The sequence below is a fragment of the Lutjanus erythropterus genome, chromosome 22, assembly GCF_056507025.1.
Source record: "Lutjanus erythropterus isolate fLutEry1 chromosome 22, fLutEry1.hap2, whole genome shotgun sequence".
NCBI lineage: Eukaryota > Metazoa > Chordata > Actinopteri > Lutjaniformes > Lutjanidae > Lutjanus > Lutjanus erythropterus.
In genome coordinates, this window is record NC_139338.1 from 16,360,179 (window position 1) to 16,382,677 (window position 22,499).

The window sequence follows — 22,499 nt, forward strand, 5'->3', positions numbered from 1 at the left end:
AATGCAACATTGTGTTTACTACAACAAGCTACTTATAATCTAGGTTTCTTTCCTGTATTTTTGTATGTAATATTTCTTTTCCAATTGTGAAAACTAAAAAAGTGGAGTAAAAAAAAAAGGGGCATTGTTTTACACATTGAAATTCTTAACTTTACATGCCACACATAGGGAATGAAAATGTCCGGCCCCTTGGAACTTTTTTTTCTTTAAAAGGTAATTGTTACATTGATTTTTTTTTTTTTTAACAGTGATTTTGTCATTCATGATACCAGTGACGACGACTAACAGCGTCAAAACGACAGACACACATTTCATCCAACCAGAGTTGGCTCTTTTTAGAGCTGCATCCACGTTAGCCAATGAGATTCTAATATCTAGTATCAAATGCCCAATCAGAGGCGGCAATCTCATGGAAGAGGCGGGCCGTTCTTTCCCTTGGCTTTGCCCAGTCCGGATGTTCCCCAGTAGCGAATAACGAGCAGCAGTGTGTGAATGTGGCAACCGAGGTAGACAGGGAGGGGTAGATAGACTGACCAGACTAGGGCTTTTTGTCTTTTGTCTTTATTTTTTTTTTCTAACAGAACCAAGTGTTTATAGTCTATGTTCCGGCACGGTGGTGAACTTGTTTGTAGAGCAGAAAACCGGGCGGCCGCTGCTTTTCTTTGGGACTAACGGTTATCGTTGTGAAAACAGCCCAGAAGAAGAAAGAAGGAAACAACATGGGGCGATAATAAAAAAGAAGGTGTTGTGAACCGACGATGACTCTCTGGGAGGATCCGTGAAGCTTATTTATTTTTATTTATTCCCCCTCTTCCCTTTCCCTTGTGTCCCCTTTTTTTGTTTTATTTCTACATTTTCTCCCTCCTCGCCACTTTGGGAGGCTTTTTTAAAAGGAAAAAAGGCAACAAGAGAGGACTGAAGGATGGACCAAGCCGGCATCCTGAGAAAGTTTATCCAGGGGGTGAAGGCCATGAGCGAGGGGGACGAGGAGAGGGGAGAGGACAACTTCGGCAGCGACTTTATGGTGGGTCAAAATGTACCTTTACCTTGCATCTACATTCATAATTTCCACCTTTTCCTCCCTCCATATCCCACCCTCCTCCCTCCTGGTTCCCTGGCTGTATCCCCCAGGAGGTGAGGCAGGGGCGGCCACACTGCCCTCTTCCTTTTCCTCCCATTTCCAGGCTTTACATGGCGGCCTAGCATTGTCTCTCCCCAAACCACAGAAACATCACCGGCTCCTGTTTCTTTAAAATAATGAACAACACAACATGAAGACACATTCACGTCACTTTCCAGCCTTGGGCTAATTTTTTACATAGCTGTTGTTGGGATAGCTTAGCTTGTAGGGCTACAGTGCTGTGTTATGGTGGCTTACTGTCTGGTAACCATGCCTGACTGTAAGGATACAGTGCTATGATTCATTGTCCTCTCTCATAGTCAATAAGCAATGAATATCCACTAACCAACCTGAGCTCCTGTGGTGTATCTGTAGTATTGCTGTGCATGGTTTTGTTATAATCCATTGCTAGAAATCTCTTTTAAAGTAATGGTTTTGGATGGATGTGTACTGTAGTGGATGATAAACCCTTTTAAAGACAGTTAGGACATACCTTTCTTTGCTGAATACAGTTTGCTGAAAACACTCAAAGCGCACAAGTTATTCTACCCTTATTGATATAAGACAAAATATTAGAGACTCAGCTTTAATCATAGCTCGACAGATACTGGATTTTGTGGCTGATGCCTGTATCAGTATTAGAGAATAAAAAAATCTGATAGCAATATATCAGCCTAATATATACATAAACGCATATTTTTTTCAATTATCTCTCAAACGTCTTAATCAAACACTTGTGACAAAGATATGTAATGGAGGCAGGATATTTTAGGTTTAACAATAAACTTTATTGCCCCAAATGACACTGGGGAACAGACACAATAATCTTTCACATTATTTCTAATTAATCTGCCAGTCATTTTCATGATTAAGTGATTGTTTAGCCCATAAAATGTGTATTGTGAAAGATGCCCATCACAATTTTCCAGAGCCCAAAGTGACGTCTTCGAATTGTTTCTTTTGTCCAACCAACAATCCAGCACTGAAAGACTCTTCATTTGCTATCATAAATGACAAACAAAAGCAGCAATTCCTCGCGTTTAAGTGGCTTGAACCAGCAAATGTTTGACATTTTTGCTAGAAAAACGATTGAACAGTGCATTTCCCACCAACCAGTAGTTATAGTTTATCCCACCCTTACTGATATACTGTAGGCTAAATAAGGTGAACACAGTGTAATGCAGTGGAATTCAATAGGACCATAAACCAACATGAAAACTTCAAAATGAAATTGAACAAAACCATTTAAAGCTATGATAATATATACCATTTTGACATTAACATGTTGGAAGGCCTAGAGCTGTGTTATACATTTTGCTGAGTTGTGCACTTACATTATCCCCAATTTTTTCAACAATGTTCAAACCCAGAGAAATACATTATCTCATTCGGGGTAATAGTGCATTCCCTACTCTAGTTGCTGTAATTTCCAAGGAAAACACGGAATACATTGGATACGTCAGAGTGTGGAGGGAATTACTAAAGATAGACTTTAATACATCACTTCATCTATGAACAAGATTTTTGCCTGGGTTATCTGAGATTGATTTTTTTAAAAAGTATTTGTTAAAAAAAACACTCACTAGCCGTTTGGCTGGTGGAAGAAAAAGTTAATTTTTACCCAGCTTTCTTTCATGCTCAAAGGGTGTTTTGTGTTGTAAATTGCCAAAGTAACATATTTCGTTTGCCTCACGATGAACGCTGACCCACCTGCCGTCATAAGTTTGCCCACACACTGTTGCTGCATCACTGGATGTTATTGTGTTGCAACTCCAGACTCAAAATAGGACTTGTCCCAGGCTTGTGAAATAGCTGAAATAGCCACAACAGGAATGGCACTTCTTTAATACCACTTGGGTCATTATGTGGTCATTTTAGTTTAATAGCTGTGATTAAGATACATTGGGAAATGCACTGTTAACTTGAAGAGACATGCACATTTTAATTGTAAGTTTAAATTAATGTAACTATAAAGCCAAATGATCCAGATAAAACAGGCCTCAGTTACAGTTTAACTGGTTGTAACAGCAGAAGTTGGGTTTGGGTTTTCTTTATGATTCACTTTATGTGTCAGGGAAGTTAAGTGTTTTGTTTTGATTTGTTTTATTATACTGTAAGTTTGATTGTTTAGGAAAAGGCTGATCGGTGTCAGGGCGGTGAAGTTTTTCTACTTTTGCCTACAGTTGCAAACACACACATACACACACTCTATTCTCCTCCTTACTTCCCTACCTCATGCAAGCTGCTTGCTGGAGCTTGCAACATTCTTTCTTGGCCCATTTCATAACATTTTGTTCTGGCTTTAAAGCCGGAGCTTTATCAACTCCTGGGCACACTTTGGATAAAAGCAACACAATTTGACAGGCCTCTCTTGCTGAAATTAGGTACAGCGCAAATTCTGAAACAAGGAAAACTCTGTGTATGTGTCCATTTGTTTGCTGATGACTTGGCCCGTCCTGTTCTTCGAGTGTGTGTTTCAGAGAACAGGGACGTAGAGGATGTTGCGCAAAAAACAGTCTACAAGGGGCGTTGGGCTGTGTGAGAGGCACATAAGTTCTTTATGGATGAGCAAAAGGAGCTAGGACTAGTCTTTTAGTTTATTTACTTGCTATTCATTTCATAATGCTTGTGATCAAAACTAAGAAGACAGGTTGGAAAAATTGCCAAGTAAAATTTATACTTTTCAAAAATATTTTTTTATTGGCTGCTGGTTTCTCTATGCAGAGTTGACTGGGTAAATGTAGGTTCTTCTTTTAGCACCACCACACTTCTCATTCAGAACTTTACACACATCCACACCTTGTCAAATTGCCTACTACAGCCACAGTCCTCTGCTGCTGTACATTTGTAGGATCTGTAGGGGAGCTTGTTGTCAGTCTAGAAAAGAGTTGGGGTGTCACAATTTCAATATTGAATCAAAAATTGATCAAATGAGCTTTAATTTTCAATAATGGGAATTAAAATCAGAGGCGTTCTAGTATTCTAGTATTTTTTTTCTCTGTACCCCCACCTACTTGCGTGCATACAAGACTAGTCAAAAAAAAAAACTACAATTCTTCGATTGACCCTCACTGTTCACCATCAGTGTGGTTATCTAGCAGCTAGCTCTGTGTTTCCACTGGTAACATTTATCCATGTGTAGTAGCATTTCACACAACTCTGCTGAAAATGCAGGAGGATGCCGTAGTAATGTTGCAAACAGATTTTTAATTTCTCCACTGAAGGCCGTAACATGACACACAGCCTTTCAGCAATTTCTATTATATGTTTATCTAGCCTAGGGCTTTGAAAATAACCACAAAGCTGCAGTCATGTGATGCTTCCGTGCAGTTGAGCTCATCACAGTCATCACTGCATATTGTATTTTAAAGGGTTAATCTCATGTTATTTTATTGTGCAGTGCATTTGAGATCAGAGCATAGAGCTGTTAATACATCTATGGATCAGCGCCGTCTCTCACGACTAGTCAGGAATGCAGCCTCTGATTGGTTGACAAATCCGGAGCACATCTTATGATTTGTTGAAAGACACAACTGTTGTCAGTGGATGGCTAACAACATGCTAACAATTACAACACCTGTTTACAACATGGAAAATTACATGAATAATCATTAAAGACATTTAGCGTTGGATTTATCATTATGGATTTATTTTACAAAGTCTCCAGAATAGACCATGTGGTTCAAGGCTGGATTACAAAGCTTTTAAACGAGATACGATTGCAGCGGGGCAACATTGCAATGGTACAACACTAGCCTTAGCATTAGCTTAATGTTAGCCTTTCCTCCTCGGCTTACTTCCAGGCTACCCATTCACTTTTCTAGCAGCTGGGATCAACAGACAAGACTTTTCTTGGTCTTGAGAAACAGCAGCGTTTATTAACGTACTAACCTTTACTGTACATTTACTGTCAGATTGAAACTCATGGCTAAGTTTAAGTTTCTGCTCTGCCAGCAGCACCGTCACTCATCTGCTGCTTGTTCTACCTCACTTGCGCACCGCACATACATTGTGCGCTGCCTTTTTCCTTAAAGTGGCTATGCTAAACTAATGACAGAATGCTTCAGTAAAGTCCAACAAAACATAATTGTTTGGGCATTTGTGGTAAATTGCCATCCCACAGAAATGTTTTGCTTTTCACCATGGTTAGAAAAAATAAGTCACAGGCTGGCTAAAATAAGTTAATTAGACATTATCTAACCCTGGCACTGAGAATATGAAAATGTAAATTACAGTTAGGGCATACAAGCAATGATCTGTTGAGCTTTACAAAGCAATACTTGATAGTCCAATGTTCAAATTGAATTGTGACCTTAAAATCCAAAATCAAATTGAACCATGGATTTGGAGAATTATGTCATCCCCACAAAAGAGTGTTCCTGTTCCTATTTTCTCAACAAAGTGTTCCTCCAGGCCTTATGTCTACAGAAAATGGCAGCCTTTTATGCAGAAACCCCCTTTTCGAACTTACAGGACATCACTGAATGCTTGTTGTGCCTTGATACTTAATGTGATATCTGTTCAGCTTCCTTTTAAATGAGCTTTATTGGCATGAAAAAACAATAATTCATTTCTCAGTGAAACATATTTCCTGTTAGCCTTTTGGCTACCACGCATCCCTCCAGACAGTAACTTGACTATTAAATGTCTCATATAAACGTCATGTCTAGGCCACGTAAGTGGTTTGATTTGAATGATTTCTTTATTCTGGTAATTTGCAGTAATCATGCAGACTTGCTTAATATCATCTTTATGGCATTTGTGTAAATGGGGCTTCATGCTAAATTTGCTGGCAGCATCATGCATTGAATGAAGAGTTTCACCTAAATTATTCAGCAGACGCACCGGCTTGTGGACAAGAAAACTTGTTCAGATTGAGCACAGTTGGGCTGTGTGCCAGTGTACCAAGCACAATTAAGACTCATCAGCCACAGCCAACATGTAAGTAAGTGCTTTAGTTGGTTGCTGCTTGTCTGTCGTACCAGTTTTGAACCTCTCATGAAGCTTCCAATTGCTGGAGTCGAATTCACAATACCACAAGCGCATGGGGTGTGCTCCTCTGCACACTGAGTCACCAGAACACCCTGACATAACACCCACTTTAACTGCCTATTGTTGTTTATATATAGAATGTGTTTTATAGGCATAATTACAGTGCTCCAGTAGGGCAACGAGTCAGCGATTACATGCTTCGTTCGGTTCTCTTTTTCAGCATTTCGATGGTACAGGAGCACTTGAAATTTTCCCAAATGTGAGAATTGTCTTGTTCTGGTATTCAGTCATGATGTTGTCATGTGTGAAACATTTTGGTGACCCATTTTGGCTGTCTGATTTAGTACAGGACATCTTTAATTTTAAGAATATTGTTAAATGGCATTTGTATAGAGACACATCAACAACTGATCTAATTACATGGCCCATACTGGTGCATATGGTGCGAGTACATCATGGCCTCCCATGAAGTGCAAGGAGACAGAGCCAAACAGTCCCGAGGCTGGAGTTAAAGGTGTAAATTGGACACATTTTTGTCATAATCCTGTGCTAAGAGATAAATTACATGCTGCTATATATTCTCACAAACATTCAGTGCTGAAATTAGTATGTGCCTTTAATTTCTTTCCTGACCCTCTGCATTTTCTTGTGAGTACATGACTGTGTGTTTTATTTTTAAGTTGAATTAACAGCTTTGTATGTCGGTGGCTCCAAACGGCAGCCAGAATGCTAATAATTATTGAAAAGATTTAAGCTTCAGCAGTGATATCATGCAGCGTGTCATCAGTAAAAGGCACACAGTATAATCATTTTAGCCATTTTGGTCTGATGATAATGACTTAATTCAAAGGGATACAAATGGAATGAAAGGCAAAATATCTACTGTTGAGTCCTGGAGGCTGTCTCATGACGCATGTCCTGCAAAATTGGGGGCATCTGTGCAGTCACTGGTTCCACAAAAACCAAACAATGGCAATCTTACTTGTTTCACAAGGGTGGTTATCAACGGGCTCTGTCAACCCACGACTTTCCAAACCGGCTATTAGAGCGCTTATGTAAGAGAGCCAGAGTTTTTTAACAAATAGCCAGTTACAGAGGCAACACTGTGGACACATTCAGAGAAGATTTTAAAAGAAGATGTAACATTTGGAGAACATTTGCTCATTGCAGTGCCAGATGTAATATGAGTCAGTAGATAAAAAGAAACAGTATCAGTTAAAACCCACAACTAGAACACTAAAACTGGCAAAGTAAGTCATCTAAAAGATAAATTAGATCTGTATAAAGACGGAATATACGGATGGTCTAAATGAGTGACAGCGACAACACACACATCTGCAAATATATGGCCAGTTGGGAAATTTTAACATATTTCCCAACCCTAGATGAAAATCAAACAATTCAACAATTTCCCAATTTTGCTGCATCTCAATAAAAGCTTTTAAATAGCAAAATAATATGGACTTTCACTGTGAAGAATTTATGGGAAATTAAATGTGTTTATCCACTGTATTATAGCTGCTTGACTCAAAAAAAGCATGTCCTCACTTAAAAGACGCACCTTTAAGAGGGCAGCCCTGTTGTGATGGACATGCAAATCCCTGCCGTGCTGTGGAGTCAAACCAAGTGAAGCCAAGCTAGCACATGTGTATGGAGAATGGGCAAGTGAAATTTATCTTGACTGACTGCAGACCATCCTGCAAGGCTTTAGCAGTGTGACAGCATGGATTTGCATTTGTTAAATTCATTTAAGTTGAACTAGACGTGGAAGCTTGACGCTCGTTAACTTTCCTGCGATGAGCAAATCATTTGCTCTTGACATTTCCATTCAAATTAATTGAAGAAGGTGTGAAATTTTGTGGTGACAAGACCCTTCAAAAGTTATATTGCTGACTCACAAATCTGGCTTTCTGAAACAAGCTTCACTGTTGTACGGGCGGAGCACTGACTGCCTGCTGTCTCTGAGACAGTATTTTGCACTTCAGTTGTGATGTGTCACTTCCTGTGGGCAGAAAGAGTGTTTGTATTCGACACGGACTTTCATTTGGGCAAAGAGAGAGAACAAAGTTTCTTTGATTTATGCAGACTCACCTCCATTTCATTAGGAATCATGATTACATAAAAAGCATGCATAAATAGTATTTCGGTGACAGTTGTAATCTCAGTGCATTGAATGAGGTGATAGGAGTATAGAATTGAGCTCAAGATCAGGTTGATTGAACACACAGCTGGTGATCGACATACAGGCTTCAGGGATTGAGCCTTTGACCACTGTGTTCTATAGGAAACCTTCTATAGTTAGTAGGCCACCATGCTGCCTGAAAGAAAAATGGTTTTACAGATGACTTTTACCCAAAATGCCAACACAGTGTTGTGTAAATTCATTTTTGGAGAGTTATATCTAGTAGCAGTGATTATCCAAACCCTGGCAGTGTGGTAGTAGTGTTACAGAAGACATAAAATTTAACTTATGCAAAATCATACTTGCTGTCTGAGCTCCAAGTTGGAGCTGAGTACAAATTTCTTTTAAACACATTGCATTTTTGGCGTCCACTAATATGCCAGGTGCCTCCGTGTGGCACATGAACAGACGTCTGTATATGAACAGATATGAGGTAGGATGAGACACTTTATAGAGGTGTAAAAATCATTTCACAGGTTCAGTGAATGTAGATAGACAGTGGTTCAAGTTGGAAATGAAGCATGATGTAAAGACAGGAAATAAACCACACGGCCGGAAACAAAAAGAAAGATCTGTGGTGTTACCTGTGTATCCATCTTCTGTAGTGTTTCTGTACCTGTTTTTTTGGAGCACTAGGCTCAGTATTGTAGTCTAGACAGGGTTTAGACATGGGAGATCAGGCTGTGTGTGTGTGTGTGTGTGTGTGTGTGTGTGTATGCTTCTGCCCCACCTTTGCAAGTAGATTACTCCCAAGCAGCACATCAAAGAAGGCGAAAAAGTGCAAACACACATGCTTCTCTAAACATGTGTCCTGTCGGGCAGACATAAAACACTCGGAGGGGAGGCAAGAAAATGAGATGTGACAATGCCTAACATGCTTGTGTGTGTGTGTGTTTGTGTGTGTGTGTGTTACTACACACAAAACACACACTCACAATAACACAATTTCCACTGTCACCAGGGGGCTTTCCCCTCTCCTTTTTGAGTTGTGTTTGTGTGTGTGTGCATATTAAGTGCCTGCACACACATCCGAGCCTGCAGCACATGATCTGGAAGCCTTTATAGCCTGTGTATTACACAAGCCCACACACACACACACCTCACTGGACAAGGATGCAAGGAGCCTGTTTGTGTTTAACAGCATGGTAGGTTAAGGCTACTGCTTTGAAATCATGATGATGTGACATTTGTTCTAGTCTGTACCAAACAAACATGTTTTCTTACATCTGGAGAAAAAGATTTGATGTCCAGTCCATCGCTGCAGCACTGCTGTAATGCTGTTTTGTCTCACACTTTCCCTTATCAAAAAAAAAAAAAAAAAAATGCAGCTTCTTTGATTTTGCATATTGCACTTGGCCATATAGCAATTTCAATAATATTCCAATCAATCATGCAGCCCTAATGCATGATTGCAAAAATGATGAAAAGGCAACCCAGGTTTTAAGACTGAGCCTAGAGTATAGTAATTTGCACTGGATGCATGTAGCCTTTTTTCTATATAACCAGTGATGCTGCATGGTTACAGGGTGACTCCTTCTGCACTTTTAGGCGGGCTTTTCAAATTGAAACTCACACAGCCGTTAGCAAAAAGCAGTGACATACAGTAGATTACAGTGCTTGTACAATGACCTTCCCTCCCCTCCTTCAACTTACTTTTATATGTAGCAATAACATGATGCAGAAACCTACGTAAGATCACATGCATTAAGTTTAGGAAACTAGCATTTTGACCTGGGTGGAAAATTAGCACCAGCCACCATTCAAAAGCTGGTAAAATAGGAAAGTGGGTGGTAGATTTCATAAACAAAATAATGATTTTGCTTCTATTGGGTGGCTGGTGAATTTGAATATTTATCTGTCAGTGGTTGGTAGATGTCCACATTTTTAAAAGTTAATTTTTCACTCTGATTTTGAAAACATACAGAATACACTACTGGAAAGCTGCAGAATTACATAAATACCTAAAACCCAAAATAGGCTAATGGATCCACCCTTTTAGATGTATTTTGGAAAATGTAAAAGACTCTAGTTTCAGGTGATCCAGTGTGGAAGTGAACACTTTAGGTTATCTCTCATTTCATGAAATAATACACCACTTCATCTAAATTTCAAACTCATCAGTCTGTCAGTGGGTTAAAAATGAGCTTGAGGGGCTCTGGGAAGCTCAGCCCGGGCTATTGGCGAGTTCTGATGTCTGGGGCTTTGGTTTCAGTAAATTTATCAAGTAAATTATTTTCATTCCTTTATTCATTTGAGCATCAAAAGAGTGGAATGGGTCTTACAGTTTTTCTTGTGTTCTCAATCGACAGAACTGCCAGCATAAACCGACCATTTTCTTAATCACATGGCTGGATGCTGTGCCATTATTTACGGTGTGTTTTGGTCTGTTTTTATTTATTTAACATGCACAAATTTAAAGAAAAAAGATCTATGGGCTTGGTTGACATTGGCAACAACAAAGCAACTACTAATAAAAGTACACTAGTTTTTTTTTTTATTGGGGTGTATAAGCTGTTACATTCTGCGTTCATTGTTGTCTTCACCACCATCCTCCATCTCTGGCTTGAAAAATAAGAAGTGGGGTATGTGTGTTTTTTTTTTGTGGCTCTGTGCTTTTATTAACTTGTTTGTGTGCGTGGGTGCAGGGGGGTACACTGCAGGGGTCGGCTGCTGTTTTTGTAATAGTATGTGTGTGTGTGTGTGTGTGTGTGGCAACCTCTGTAAGCCTGCCTCATGTTACTGTAACAAGACTTCCCAATTTCTTTTGGTGTCACAAGCCTCCTTGTTTCTCACCCGCCCCCTCCCACGGTTTAACCCAGAAACCAGCCTCCTGCCCCTAAACCGGGTGTTTCTCAGAAGAGATGCAACACAATATTTCCGCTCTGAAGCTACCATATGTGTGTGTGTGTGTGTGTGTGTGTGTGTGTGTCTGTGTGTGTCTGTGTGTGTGTGCATGAGGCCTTACATGATGAAAGCTAGCTGACACACCAACAAGGCCGAAAAAGTTTATTGATCAAGATAAGGAGACCACACGCTCAAACACTCAGGAAATTATGGAGTAATGCCCCCTGTGTGTGTAATCTGTGACTAAGGTGAGAGGAAATGGCTACATGGAGGAGTCATACTCGCCATGGCAGCCCATACACATCACACACACAGTAACGCACACACACACAAACCTGTTAACAGCATCCGCCCTGCTGGGACGTCCTTGAGGTGGACAGGGTATTACAAGGAAGAACATAATCTCTCTTGGGCTCAAGTATAGTATTAAATTATTATAAAACCAGTAAACAAGCACAAACATGTCCAGATTAGGGGTCAAGTAAGAGTACAAAATGTATAAAATTACATGGGTCACCAGTTTGACCCCAAATACGAGCTGAGAAGTGATTAATACACACACGCTACACTACTTAGCACACACTAAACACACAATGAGCTCCTGTCCCAGATGATTGGGATTATATGCAGTTTGTCCACATCTGCTTCCTGCTGCAGGCCTTGATCCAGAACTGGAAATTACCACCAGGCAAATACCAGTAAATGTGAACTGTGTTTGCTTAGTTCGTATGGCAGTGAAGTCAACAATTTTAACTGAAATGCAAACATGTCAAACTTCTCAGGTTGAGCTGTGCTCCAGAAATGTGGCCGGCTCTCAGTGCTTTTTGTAAGGATTTTCCTGTCGATGATGTCCATAGATTTTTGAGCGTACGCAGGGAGTTTTAGAGGGTGTTTATGGTTTCAAGCTCATTTCAGAGATGCTAATGATAGTGAGGAGAGAGGGCAGGTCATGCTGTGAAATTATGTCATTCTGATCTTCACTGGGAAAATCACACGGTGGTCAGCTGCACAGTGGATAGCTCCACATATAATGGTCAACATGTATGTATAATGTGTTTTTGTATTTTTGTTGCACATTTTGTATGGCATCTTTTGAATATTTAGAAGCTCTTCTCTTTGGACTGCCTCTCCCAAAGACTGGATGCAATGTTGGAGTTGTTGTTTTATGGATCTTGTACGTCACGACTTGTTCAGGAAGTCTCTCTTTACTGCATTCAAATTAATAAAGCTTCCGCTCAGGTTTTCATTATGAAAATGTGCATAGAAACATGTGGGGGAAATGCACTGATTTTCACAGAGAAATTTAAAACTAAACTCTACTCTCTATGCTGATACTTGACCCTGAAGACAGTCTTCTAGTTAATGTCTACTTTTTTCCACATCTCCAAGTTCTACTTTCAACTGTTTCTCCAACTGTCTCTCCATCTCTTTCCCCCACTTCCTCCTGCTTTTATTTCCTCTGTCCACTTTGTTTTGTCTTCTATAAAGACACAAACACACTGACTCATTATTTAAAGGAAGCGTATGAGTGAGTTTTCTTTGTCCGTCTTTCTAAGTCGACAGCTTACTACATAGGTCTGTGTACTGTACTGAGCTGAGATTTTGGGTGACAAAACGGAAGTGGGAACCCAAAATTGACGGCGGTTTTAAATGGCTGGTTGAACCGGGTGCTGTCAGCTCAGGCCAGGTGTTTCCTGGGGTCTATGTGATCAAATCGCCGACCACATTACACATTAGACGTGTGTGTGTGCAGTCATTAACAGATGCAATTCTTCTTTATTTTTGGGGGATGATTACTTCTTTTTAATTTCTCCTGGGTGTCCCTATTTTTAATGTTATGGTCTGCTTTTAGTGTCGTCATATTCACATGTTTAAGTGCTGCAAGTGTATCTTGCATAACAGAATAATTTAATCAGATCGTTCAAGAATTGAAAATGACAGAGTGACTGACAGAGAGAAAGGGAAGGCTGATGGCTAATTACTGTAGAGCTCATTCTGCTTTGAGCCAGTGAACGATGGGCTGTTGCTGATGAGCCCTACATGTTTGTGTGTTCATGCCAGTCATGCTATCAGTGCTCCACTGACCTACACTACACTCGCCAGTAGCCATAAAGTGGAAATGACTGCACAATGCATGTGTGTGTGCATCTTTGCATGTGTGTATACAGCTTGACTGATGCTGATCGTTAGACATTATCGTTGTGAAGATCTTTAGCTAATGAGGAGGTCTGGCACACACACAGTCCGGACCCCTGACTCATGCTATTGGTCAGGGTGCGGTTTCATATTATTTCCTTAGTGATTGTGCTTGATTAGCTCTGTTAAACTAACATTGGACACCTGACGTGGTGACCTGTTCTCAGAGAAATGTGATTGTTTTTCTTTTTTTACTTTGTCAACAAATCAATTACTGGAATAGCTCAACATTTTGGGAATTACGTGGTTTTACTTTCTTGCAGAGATAGATAGATAAGAGCGTCACATCCGTACAGTAAATGTGAAGCTACAGCCAGTAGCTGCTAGGTTTAGCTTAGCATGAGGACTAGAAAAAGGGTGATGCAGCTAGCATCCAAAGTTGGGATGCCACAGTGAGGAAATTTCTCCACCGGTTAATAAACTTGTCATGACACTGATAAATGATTACTCAGACGTTTTGCAATATGACAAAAATATTTGTCAATGACGCTCAGTATCTGTAGACCACTTTGATAACTCTGGACAAGCTTTCCTGCAAACTCCATTTCGGAAGTCACACTCTTGTGGTGCACTTGACAGTTTGTGTGTAGATTAGAGGTGTTGTTGTAAGGTTATCAGGTTCCCTAGTCCCTATTAGCATTGAGTTTAAATTACAAATATTGCCAAATAGGCGCTTTTGCTTTTCACATTGACACCAAAGCCTTTGCTATCGTCTGTCAGTCAACTCTCCTCACTTTCATCACGTGAGAAACCAAATCTGACTCCTGCTACTCTGTACCGCTTACTACTCTGCCACCGTATTGAGCAACATTTTCAGCTCTGAATTGTAGCTTCTGCCATTTGTCTAAGTATCCGGTATTTTACAAATGTTTTTTTTTATTTGATGAACATGGGCACTGATACTCGAAAATTAACTGAATGAGTTTTATTTCTATTTATAAAAAGCAAAACAATGGTGGGGCAATGGGCAAGTCATGTAACCATGGTGATTTGTACAAAAACTGAAGTTTTAAAATGATAATTTGCTTTCTTACTAAGTCATTAATGTCAGAGTATTTCTCAGCCCGCAGCAGTAACTTTGTGGAGTCTCCACTGGTGTACAATGTTTATGCTAAGTTAAGCTAATTGGCTGGTTGATCCACCTGCATATTAATCCTATAAAGGTGTGAGATAGAGCTAGTACACATTTTTTTATTAATTTGATCAATATATAATGCATTCAGCACATTTGGTGCAGTCATGTTTTTTCTGTAGAACTAAATATGACTTTGCAGCTTTTTTTTTGCTGATTTGGGACTCCGATGCCACACAGAGAGAAGGAGAGGCGGCGAGGGCGTCAATCAGGCTTATTGAATCAACAGAGGGAGAGAAACAGAGCGTCAGACTCGTACAGACCCTTTTAGTCTCTGTGCTGTAGCAGTGCATCTTTTTTCCCCGCATGCTCGCAGCGCGGGAGATGGATTTTTCTGAGAGCATTGTAAGGGGTGACCTATTTTAGCTTGTGTGTGTGTGTGTGTCTGCATGGAAGGTGACCGTCAGTACAGCCTCTCTGCCACTAGTGCTCGACACCCCCACTTCCTGGCCACACACACACACACACACACACACACACACACACACACACTAATACCTTTTTCCCACTGCTTCTGCAGGAAGGGCATATTTTCTGCCAATCAGTGCTGAGTTAAAGAAAGAGAATGTGTTTCTCTCGATGTGTGTATTTGTGTATGTGTGTGAATTATTCAGTGTGCCAGGGAAGTACAGCGATGCTGACTTATTCAGCCAGGAGACAGAAAGTAGGTTAGACCCACTAACAACTCCATCGCTTGCTTTTTACCTCCCTCTCTACCCACATATACCTCGCTAGCCCTCTTTATATCTCCTTTTTTTACTCTCTTTTTCTTCTCTCTTTCTAATCTTCTCTTTCATTGTCTCTCCATCTGTCTCTCTGTCTGCGCAGTAACTGCCCCGGCATCCTGGAGTCATTTTAGGCCAAGTCAAGTCATTCTGAGGAAATGTGTCTGTGAGCACACATGACTCGTTTGCACCCTGAAGGGGGTCTGTGAAGTCGGCACTGGGCTTTTAGGGGGCAACGCCCTGTGTGGCAGTGGAAGTCGAGCGTTCACAGGAAACTGGCCAACTCAGTCATGCCGTTTTACTCCTGACTGATAGGAAGTAAGAAACAGAAGGGAATAGAATGGTAGAAAATAATGTGGAAGGAACATGAGTGATGTGAGAAAGTTTTTTCTAAAAACACTATTGTAAGTAAGGGTGCAAGAAAAAAACAATTCACTTAAGTATTATGATTTTTTTTTTAAGATTCCTGAATAGATTTTTAAAATGCTGAACACACATATATAATTAACTACCACTAACACATAATGGGCTTGCCATTACTGTGCTAATAGAAATAAGAATCATGATCGTGGTAATATCTTTACAAAATGCTTCACACATAAAACGACATCTAAGCTCACACTTTCAGGTATATATTTCATATAGTCTATGGAAATGAACATATAACTCCAGATTTCCCATTGCTGAATCTATTACTCTGATCTCAACACTCCACATTTAAGATCTGCAGCAACCTCAAAGGGTCAAACACTCAAACTCAAAATCATACGTGAAGGAATGTTAATTTTAAGGCTTTTTGTTTAGTGTGCTTTCAGGTTCTCTAACATCTTATCTTATATTTATTAATTTCTTATGGTACTATATTTATGAGCAGGAACAACTTAGTACAGTTTACTAGAAAAGCAGTTTATTTACTATTTTTATATACATTATAGCAATGATGCTGAAAAGAGACTGACTGACATGTATTGAGCATTGTTTTTAGACTTATGATATACAGCCTTCAGATGTGTATGATTAAATTTTTTCCCATGGTCTAGTGTTACAAAAGTAAACAGAAATCGCAATAATATGTAATATGGAAGAATCATGATTGTCTTGAATTGGAAGATAAATGTATTGTTGCAGCCGTAGGAGTGAGTGAGGTACTATACAGTAAGTAAGTAAAGGAAGGCATTTGTGTTTCATCCAAAACGAATAAAATCGAGTGTAATTTAATAAAACCAGTGTGGGTGGAAGACCTGCATGAAAATACAACACGTTTATCAGTATGAAAAGTTGACACTAGTTGAACATGATGAACGTGCAAGTGAACACTTATTAACAGATGTCCATCAGCTATTAAAAGTAAAATTTTTCACACATTTTGCAGACACAACCACAACAGTGCAGCGTAGGTGTTTCACTGCATTCATGTCTTCAGATGTGTGAAAACCATAGAAAACCTTTTGAGAGTTTTCTAATCTTTCAGTAACTTCCCTTTCCTGTGAAGAGGAGTGTTTCCTGTGATGTTTTGTACTTATGCTTTTGTGTGTAACAAAAAGGTACAAGTGATGGGGGTAAAACAAAAACTGACTGCACTTGTATCGTTATGCTCAGTTGTTAAAAATTTAACAAATCTTTTCCAGCTTTTCTGTATAGTTACTGATACAATTAACCAGAACTGAATAACTTTAAGTGGTTTCAGCTTCTCAAATGTATCTTCTTGTATAAATAAAATTTAAATATATTTGGTTTCACACTGACAAATCAAGACATTTTGTGATGCCACCTTTGGCTCTGGAAAATCTTAATAAATAGGAATGTAACAATAGATTGAATGCTGTGATAAAAAAAAGTCAAGATAACATTACATGCATAATTGCGTACATATTTTTAAGCTTTATATTATAAATTATTATAAATTATAAATGTTGTATTATTGGACCTTTATTGGTACATTCCTGCCAACCAATTAAATGAGAATACAAACAGTCCATGAAAAAATAGCTACTTAGAGACCATTTTGACTACTGGTTAATTGTTAAATTCATATTTAAACAGGAATGTTTAAAGTGAGCAGTTCCAGCTTCACAAATGTGAGGATTTGACCTATTTCTCTGTGATATCTATGGGATTGTAATTAACTAATATGTTACATCTATCAAATAAAATCGTCAACATGAAGATGTCAAGGAAGGGGACTTTTATTTTTATAGTAATATTATTTCATTGATTGAAAACTGAAAATGTCACAATTGTCACAATTTCCCCGAGCCAAGGCAATACATTAAAATAGATTGTTTTGTGCGAGTAACAATCTGAAAGTAAGACATTCAGTTTACAGTCACACATGATAAATAAAAACATCAAATTCACACATTTGACAAGCTAGAGTCACCAAATATTTGGCATTATTGCTTGAAAACAATTACTTAAACAGTCAATTTATTATGAGAATAGTTGAAGATTCATTGTCATTTTGGAGATATTGATACACCACAAATTGTTGCGTGACAGTTAAGAATTAAATAGAGGAGTGCACTTGAGAAGTGATAGAAACAAGCAAGGGTATTTACTTTTCTTTGCCCTCTTTTTCTGCACCCCCCCTCCATTCAGAACAGAAGCTAGTGCGAAGCGACAGAGTGTGTAAAGGGAGCGTGTGAATGAACGACAGAAACAAGGAATAAAAGAACCCATTAGCTTAGTTACCAAGAGCCTCTTAAAAGCCTTGGCTCTCCCTCTTTCCTGAGCTCCCCTTTTCTCTCTCCCTCCTTCCTCCCTTGTTACCTCCCCTTTGCTTTTTCCCCCTCTTTTCCCCTCTCTCTCCAAATCACCCATTTTCTCCCCTTTATCTAAAACAGCCACATCCCCTCTCCTCCACTTCTTTCATCTCTTTTTCTCTTTACACCCCACCTCCCTTGTCAGTTTGCTTGGTAGACGACAGTGCAGCATGCTAGGACTCTGCTCTCCTTCTGCTTTCTTTCCCTTGTATCCTCCAGGCTTAACCATTATTTGTGAGAGAGCACACACATGTTTGTATGTGTCTTTTTGTGTGTGTGTGTTTTACGTAAGAGGGGAAATAAGAGTAATTAGAAACAGGGTCTGTCTGTGGGACAATGGAAAGTAAAGAGAAAAAGGGCGAGACAGACAGTAGCTGGGTCTCCATCCAATTATAAAAGCTGAAATTTGAGTACAATATTGCTTTTATATATGTTAGATGTGTATTTTTATGGGCACTAATATGTTATCAGCATGATGAGTGGTTGAATTCTACTATAAAAGGTGCTTTGAACTGATGCCGGTAAACATCTGTTTGCCCAGCCTCAAAAAAAACAACCAATCCACATTTAAAGGTCCAATCTATAATGTTTACAGGGATATATTGGATTGGATATATAAGGAGTGCTACTTTGAGAAAATGAAGGGAATTAACAAGATTGATTCATACAAGCAAAAAAAGGGATATGCTGATCTAAAGGAGCTTAAGTTACAGCAAGCTATCGCTAACCCATCATGTTACACAAATAAAGACATTCAGAATTGGAGTAATTTAAAATGCTAACACATGATATGGAAATGATTGAATATATGAATATATTATATGAATATACGTAAAATGAATAGAGCTGTTAATGCAGTCTACATCACAAGGGAGTTTATGTCCAAGGTGTCAGTCAGTTTAACTAGATGGTTTTTTAACAGTACACAGACACAGTCTTGTCAAGGAAAACCATGTCCTTGTCCTTCTTTAGGATGTATGCGGCATTAGCGGAATAACACACAATAGTTAAATGTGTTTTGATCTATAACTTGTCTGTGTGAAAATGCTCCAGACACTCAAATGTCTCAGGAAATGTTGCTGACGGTGATGTTTCTTCATCTTAACAAATGCAACGCTTCTTTGTTAACTCAGCGAGTTAAGGTGCACCCTATTAGCAATTCATTTTCCCTTGGTGGTCGTGAGAATGGTTATGAAAATTGATAATAAAGCAAACGCTCACAACTCTATCACAACTCTACTACAACTCTATCCTTGGTTCACTAAAATCCTACAATGCGTTGCTTTTCTCACTGCCATTCACATCATGATCCCATTCTCTCTGCTTTGCTATAACCATAAGGTTGCACTGATGCATTTACTGAAACAAATACTAATCTTGTGTCACCTTATTCCTGCAGTTTTCATAAGTGCAAATGGAGACAAAACACGCCAAGCTTTTCACAATTTTTGTTTTAAAACAGCCTCTGTACTCTGTATCTGATGGATATAGAAATTTGGACAGTTGCAACATACTCCTAAAAATACACCAAAATACCTCTTCCACAATCAAGATGCATTTGTTTAATCTGTTTGAATTGAGACTGGAGGGTGGGGTAAACCTGGAATTACAAGTGCTGAAATGTCTTGAGCACGGTACATAAGATGTTATCTTCAGGTTTTTTTGTGTGGCTAATTCTTTGCAATTTGACCTCATAATTATACAAGTTATGACCTTGTAAAAACATGAAATCTTTTCCTAGCTGCCAGCTGACATTCAGTCATGAAATCATTGATGAGGTGATGGAGAATGTTAACTTTCATTGGCTTTAATGGGAGAATCGACTAGTGCATCCCCAGTTTGCTGTAAATGAAGTGAAATGGGCTACAAAGGGAAAATACTTATCATCATTACAGTGTTTGAGGGCACAGTTGTGTGCATGTTTGTTTCCACATAATGTGTTTTGTGGGTTAAGGGAATCACAAATCACTATTGCCTGCCTTCTCTCCTCATTGTGTGTCTAAGCGTGTGTGTATGTGTTTGTGTGTGTGTGTCTTCCCGGGCTCTGGCCCAGCACAGAAGCAGACCTCTGTTGGAAATGTAATTCACATGAGGCTGGAGGAGCTCTAATGCTATTACCACACACACACAAATACACACACACACACGCAGACACAAATGAAGACGCACAAGCACAGCTGTGTTGCCGCCCACAGTCTCTGCGTGTACCTCCTTTTCTCTCCCTTGTTTCCTCTCCCTCGGTTTCTGTCTGTCTTTGTGGTTTACAAAGATGAGTGATGCAAAATGAAAGGTGAAAAACTCATTATGTCTTTAGGGTGCCTCTGTGCCGCCAGTCTAAACTGTTTATGTGTGTGTGTGTCAGGAGTGTATTCAGTGAGCACAGCAGCAAAGTACTGAAGTGCTGTATCAAAAAGACACCGTTCAGTTGTTGTAAATGTCTCTGCAGTAGCATGAAAGTGATGTTGTGACAAAAGTGAGAAGAGAAACAAGGACAGGATAAAAAGTCTTGATGTTTGAGAGTCTCAGGAAATCAGGATGTACAGTATGTGTCCCTGTCACAGTAACACGAGGAAAGCCTGCAGTCAGTGCCAGAGAGAAGAGGTGGGACCATTTTTCACACGAGGCTCCAGCAGCCGAACGCCCACGCTGACTTTCTCAGAGTCAGTGCGAGAGAGAAAGGGGGGAGTCAGAGGGAGGCAGAAAAAGTGGAGTGATGTCTAATTTCCTCACTGTCTCAGACAGAGAGTGGAAAGTGATTGAACCAACTGAGAGAATCATAAAAAATGGCTCTTGAGAGCGATATCATGTGAATGCTATCAGAGTGGAGCAGCAGGAGTTTTTTTTATGGTACAAAAGTCTCGCTGTTCGTTTGAAGTTTCTTCAAAAGTTTGGCTGTGACACTCGAGGCCACAGTGAAGTCATGAATGAAGAAGAATCACACAATGAAATTTACTGGAAGTTTCAGAAAGTCCCCTTATTTGTAGTTGAGCTCCTACTCTCAGACCAGTCAGTGTCTCGAAGAGATAGTTCAGATTTTTGAAGTGGGGTTTTATGAGCTACTTACTCATAGTCAGTGTAGTAGATGGAGGTTGGCATGCCACAGTTTGGAGAAGCGGGCATGAGTACTGGCACAGAAGCTAAGCAGTGTACAACTGTGGACAGGGTCAGCAGCAAAATGTATTTTAGCCACTCAAAATATCAGTTTAAGTGTACACTAGAATATTTTCACTGCTTTACCTTGCTGTCAGGCAGCCTTTTCTGGCAGGGAACTGAAGCCATTATATCCATTTATACTCTCTTCAAAGCTATTAGACTCCTTTCACAGAAACGGTAATTTTACTTCACAGGACACAAGAGTTACAGGTCTGCTGCTCCCTCAATCGGCTAGTTTGTTTCTGTTATTGTTTGACTTTGGTGTTTTAAAGGGTTCGCTCAGGTCCAAAGTAAAGCCTTAAAATTTAAAGACTTTAATATACAATGCAGTGATTTTCAAACATTTTGTGCCTAAGGCACAGCAAAGGGAAACTGGAAATCTCAAGGTGCAGCAGTATTCATATCCGTACTAAATAGGGAAGCACATGTGACCAATCTTATGACTCTGTAAACATTTATTTTTATTCAATAATGTCAAATAAAATTTGACAAACAACCATATTACTAGTTATTTATTTTGTAACAAACTAATTCAAGAATTACTTTGAAACTATAAATTTACATCAGCACTCACCCATGTGCACCAATCATGTCGCAAAATTAAAAATTAGGACTGAGTTAGAGTTTTATTGTTGTTAATTCTTGATTACATGAGTCTCAAATCCAATCATAGAACTTGACATTGGCCACCAATGGAAAGGAGTGCTTAAACATTTCTTTCAATGTGTGAAGTTGTTCTGAAAATACAGCAAGCTCCTTGGCTGCCTGTGGCGGGATGATGCCATCTGGCAACTGCACAAATGCTGAAAACTGGGGTACGCTTCGACAAAAGTTTTTTTTTAAAGGAATTTTTTTGGGATAATGCCTCTGTATTGGGAAATGAGAACAAACAAAGGACTGATATAGTAAGTTATTTAATAATTCAGAACTTTTTGTACAGTTCTTATTGTATGCCATTGTGGCACAAAACACTGTTTGGGGAATCACTGGTCTAATGTGAAAAATAAGAGGAGGGACATCAGCCCAGCTCTTTTAAGTCGTGATGGTAACATTTAGCAGTGTGGACGGTATTTGATGACCAAAACATTTTCAGCACTCCAACTGTGATCAATGGCTGAAGCTGAGGCCTCTTTCTTCTCATAGAGGATGCCTGTGAAGTTGAAATGAAACCTCTTCCATTGAATATTATGAACTCAACACACACCAAATACCATAGAAATCTGAACCACACAAACTCAAACGTGTTGCTGATCTCAAAAAAGTCACACCTTTCACTCTCACATTTAAGAAGACCGTCACTGTGGACACTGATGAAAAAAATTAACACTCAGTGATGACTTAAGTGGTTCGTGGTGACCTTTTTGTTTCCCGTTAGATTGTTGGTCACATGATC

General features: G+C 39.4%; 1 protein-coding gene across 3 annotated transcripts in view; it reads left to right on the forward strand.

The window, feature by feature from the left end:
* Window positions 1-236: 236 nt before the first annotated feature.
* The window catches only part of ptpn12 (protein tyrosine phosphatase non-receptor type 12), a 57,378-nt gene continuing 35,115 nt past the window's right edge, over window positions 237-22,499 (forward strand). The window contains exon 1 of one of the 3 annotated variants that reach the window (XM_084710582.1): window positions 237-1,024. In XM_084710582.1, coding sequence (XP_084566708.1) covers window positions 923-1,024 — 102 coding nt within the window. In that variant the 5' untranslated portion in view covers window positions 237-922. The remainder of the gene's footprint in view (window positions 1,025-22,499) is intronic. The other 2 variants (XM_084710583.1, XM_084710584.1) reach the window with 2 other exon arrangements.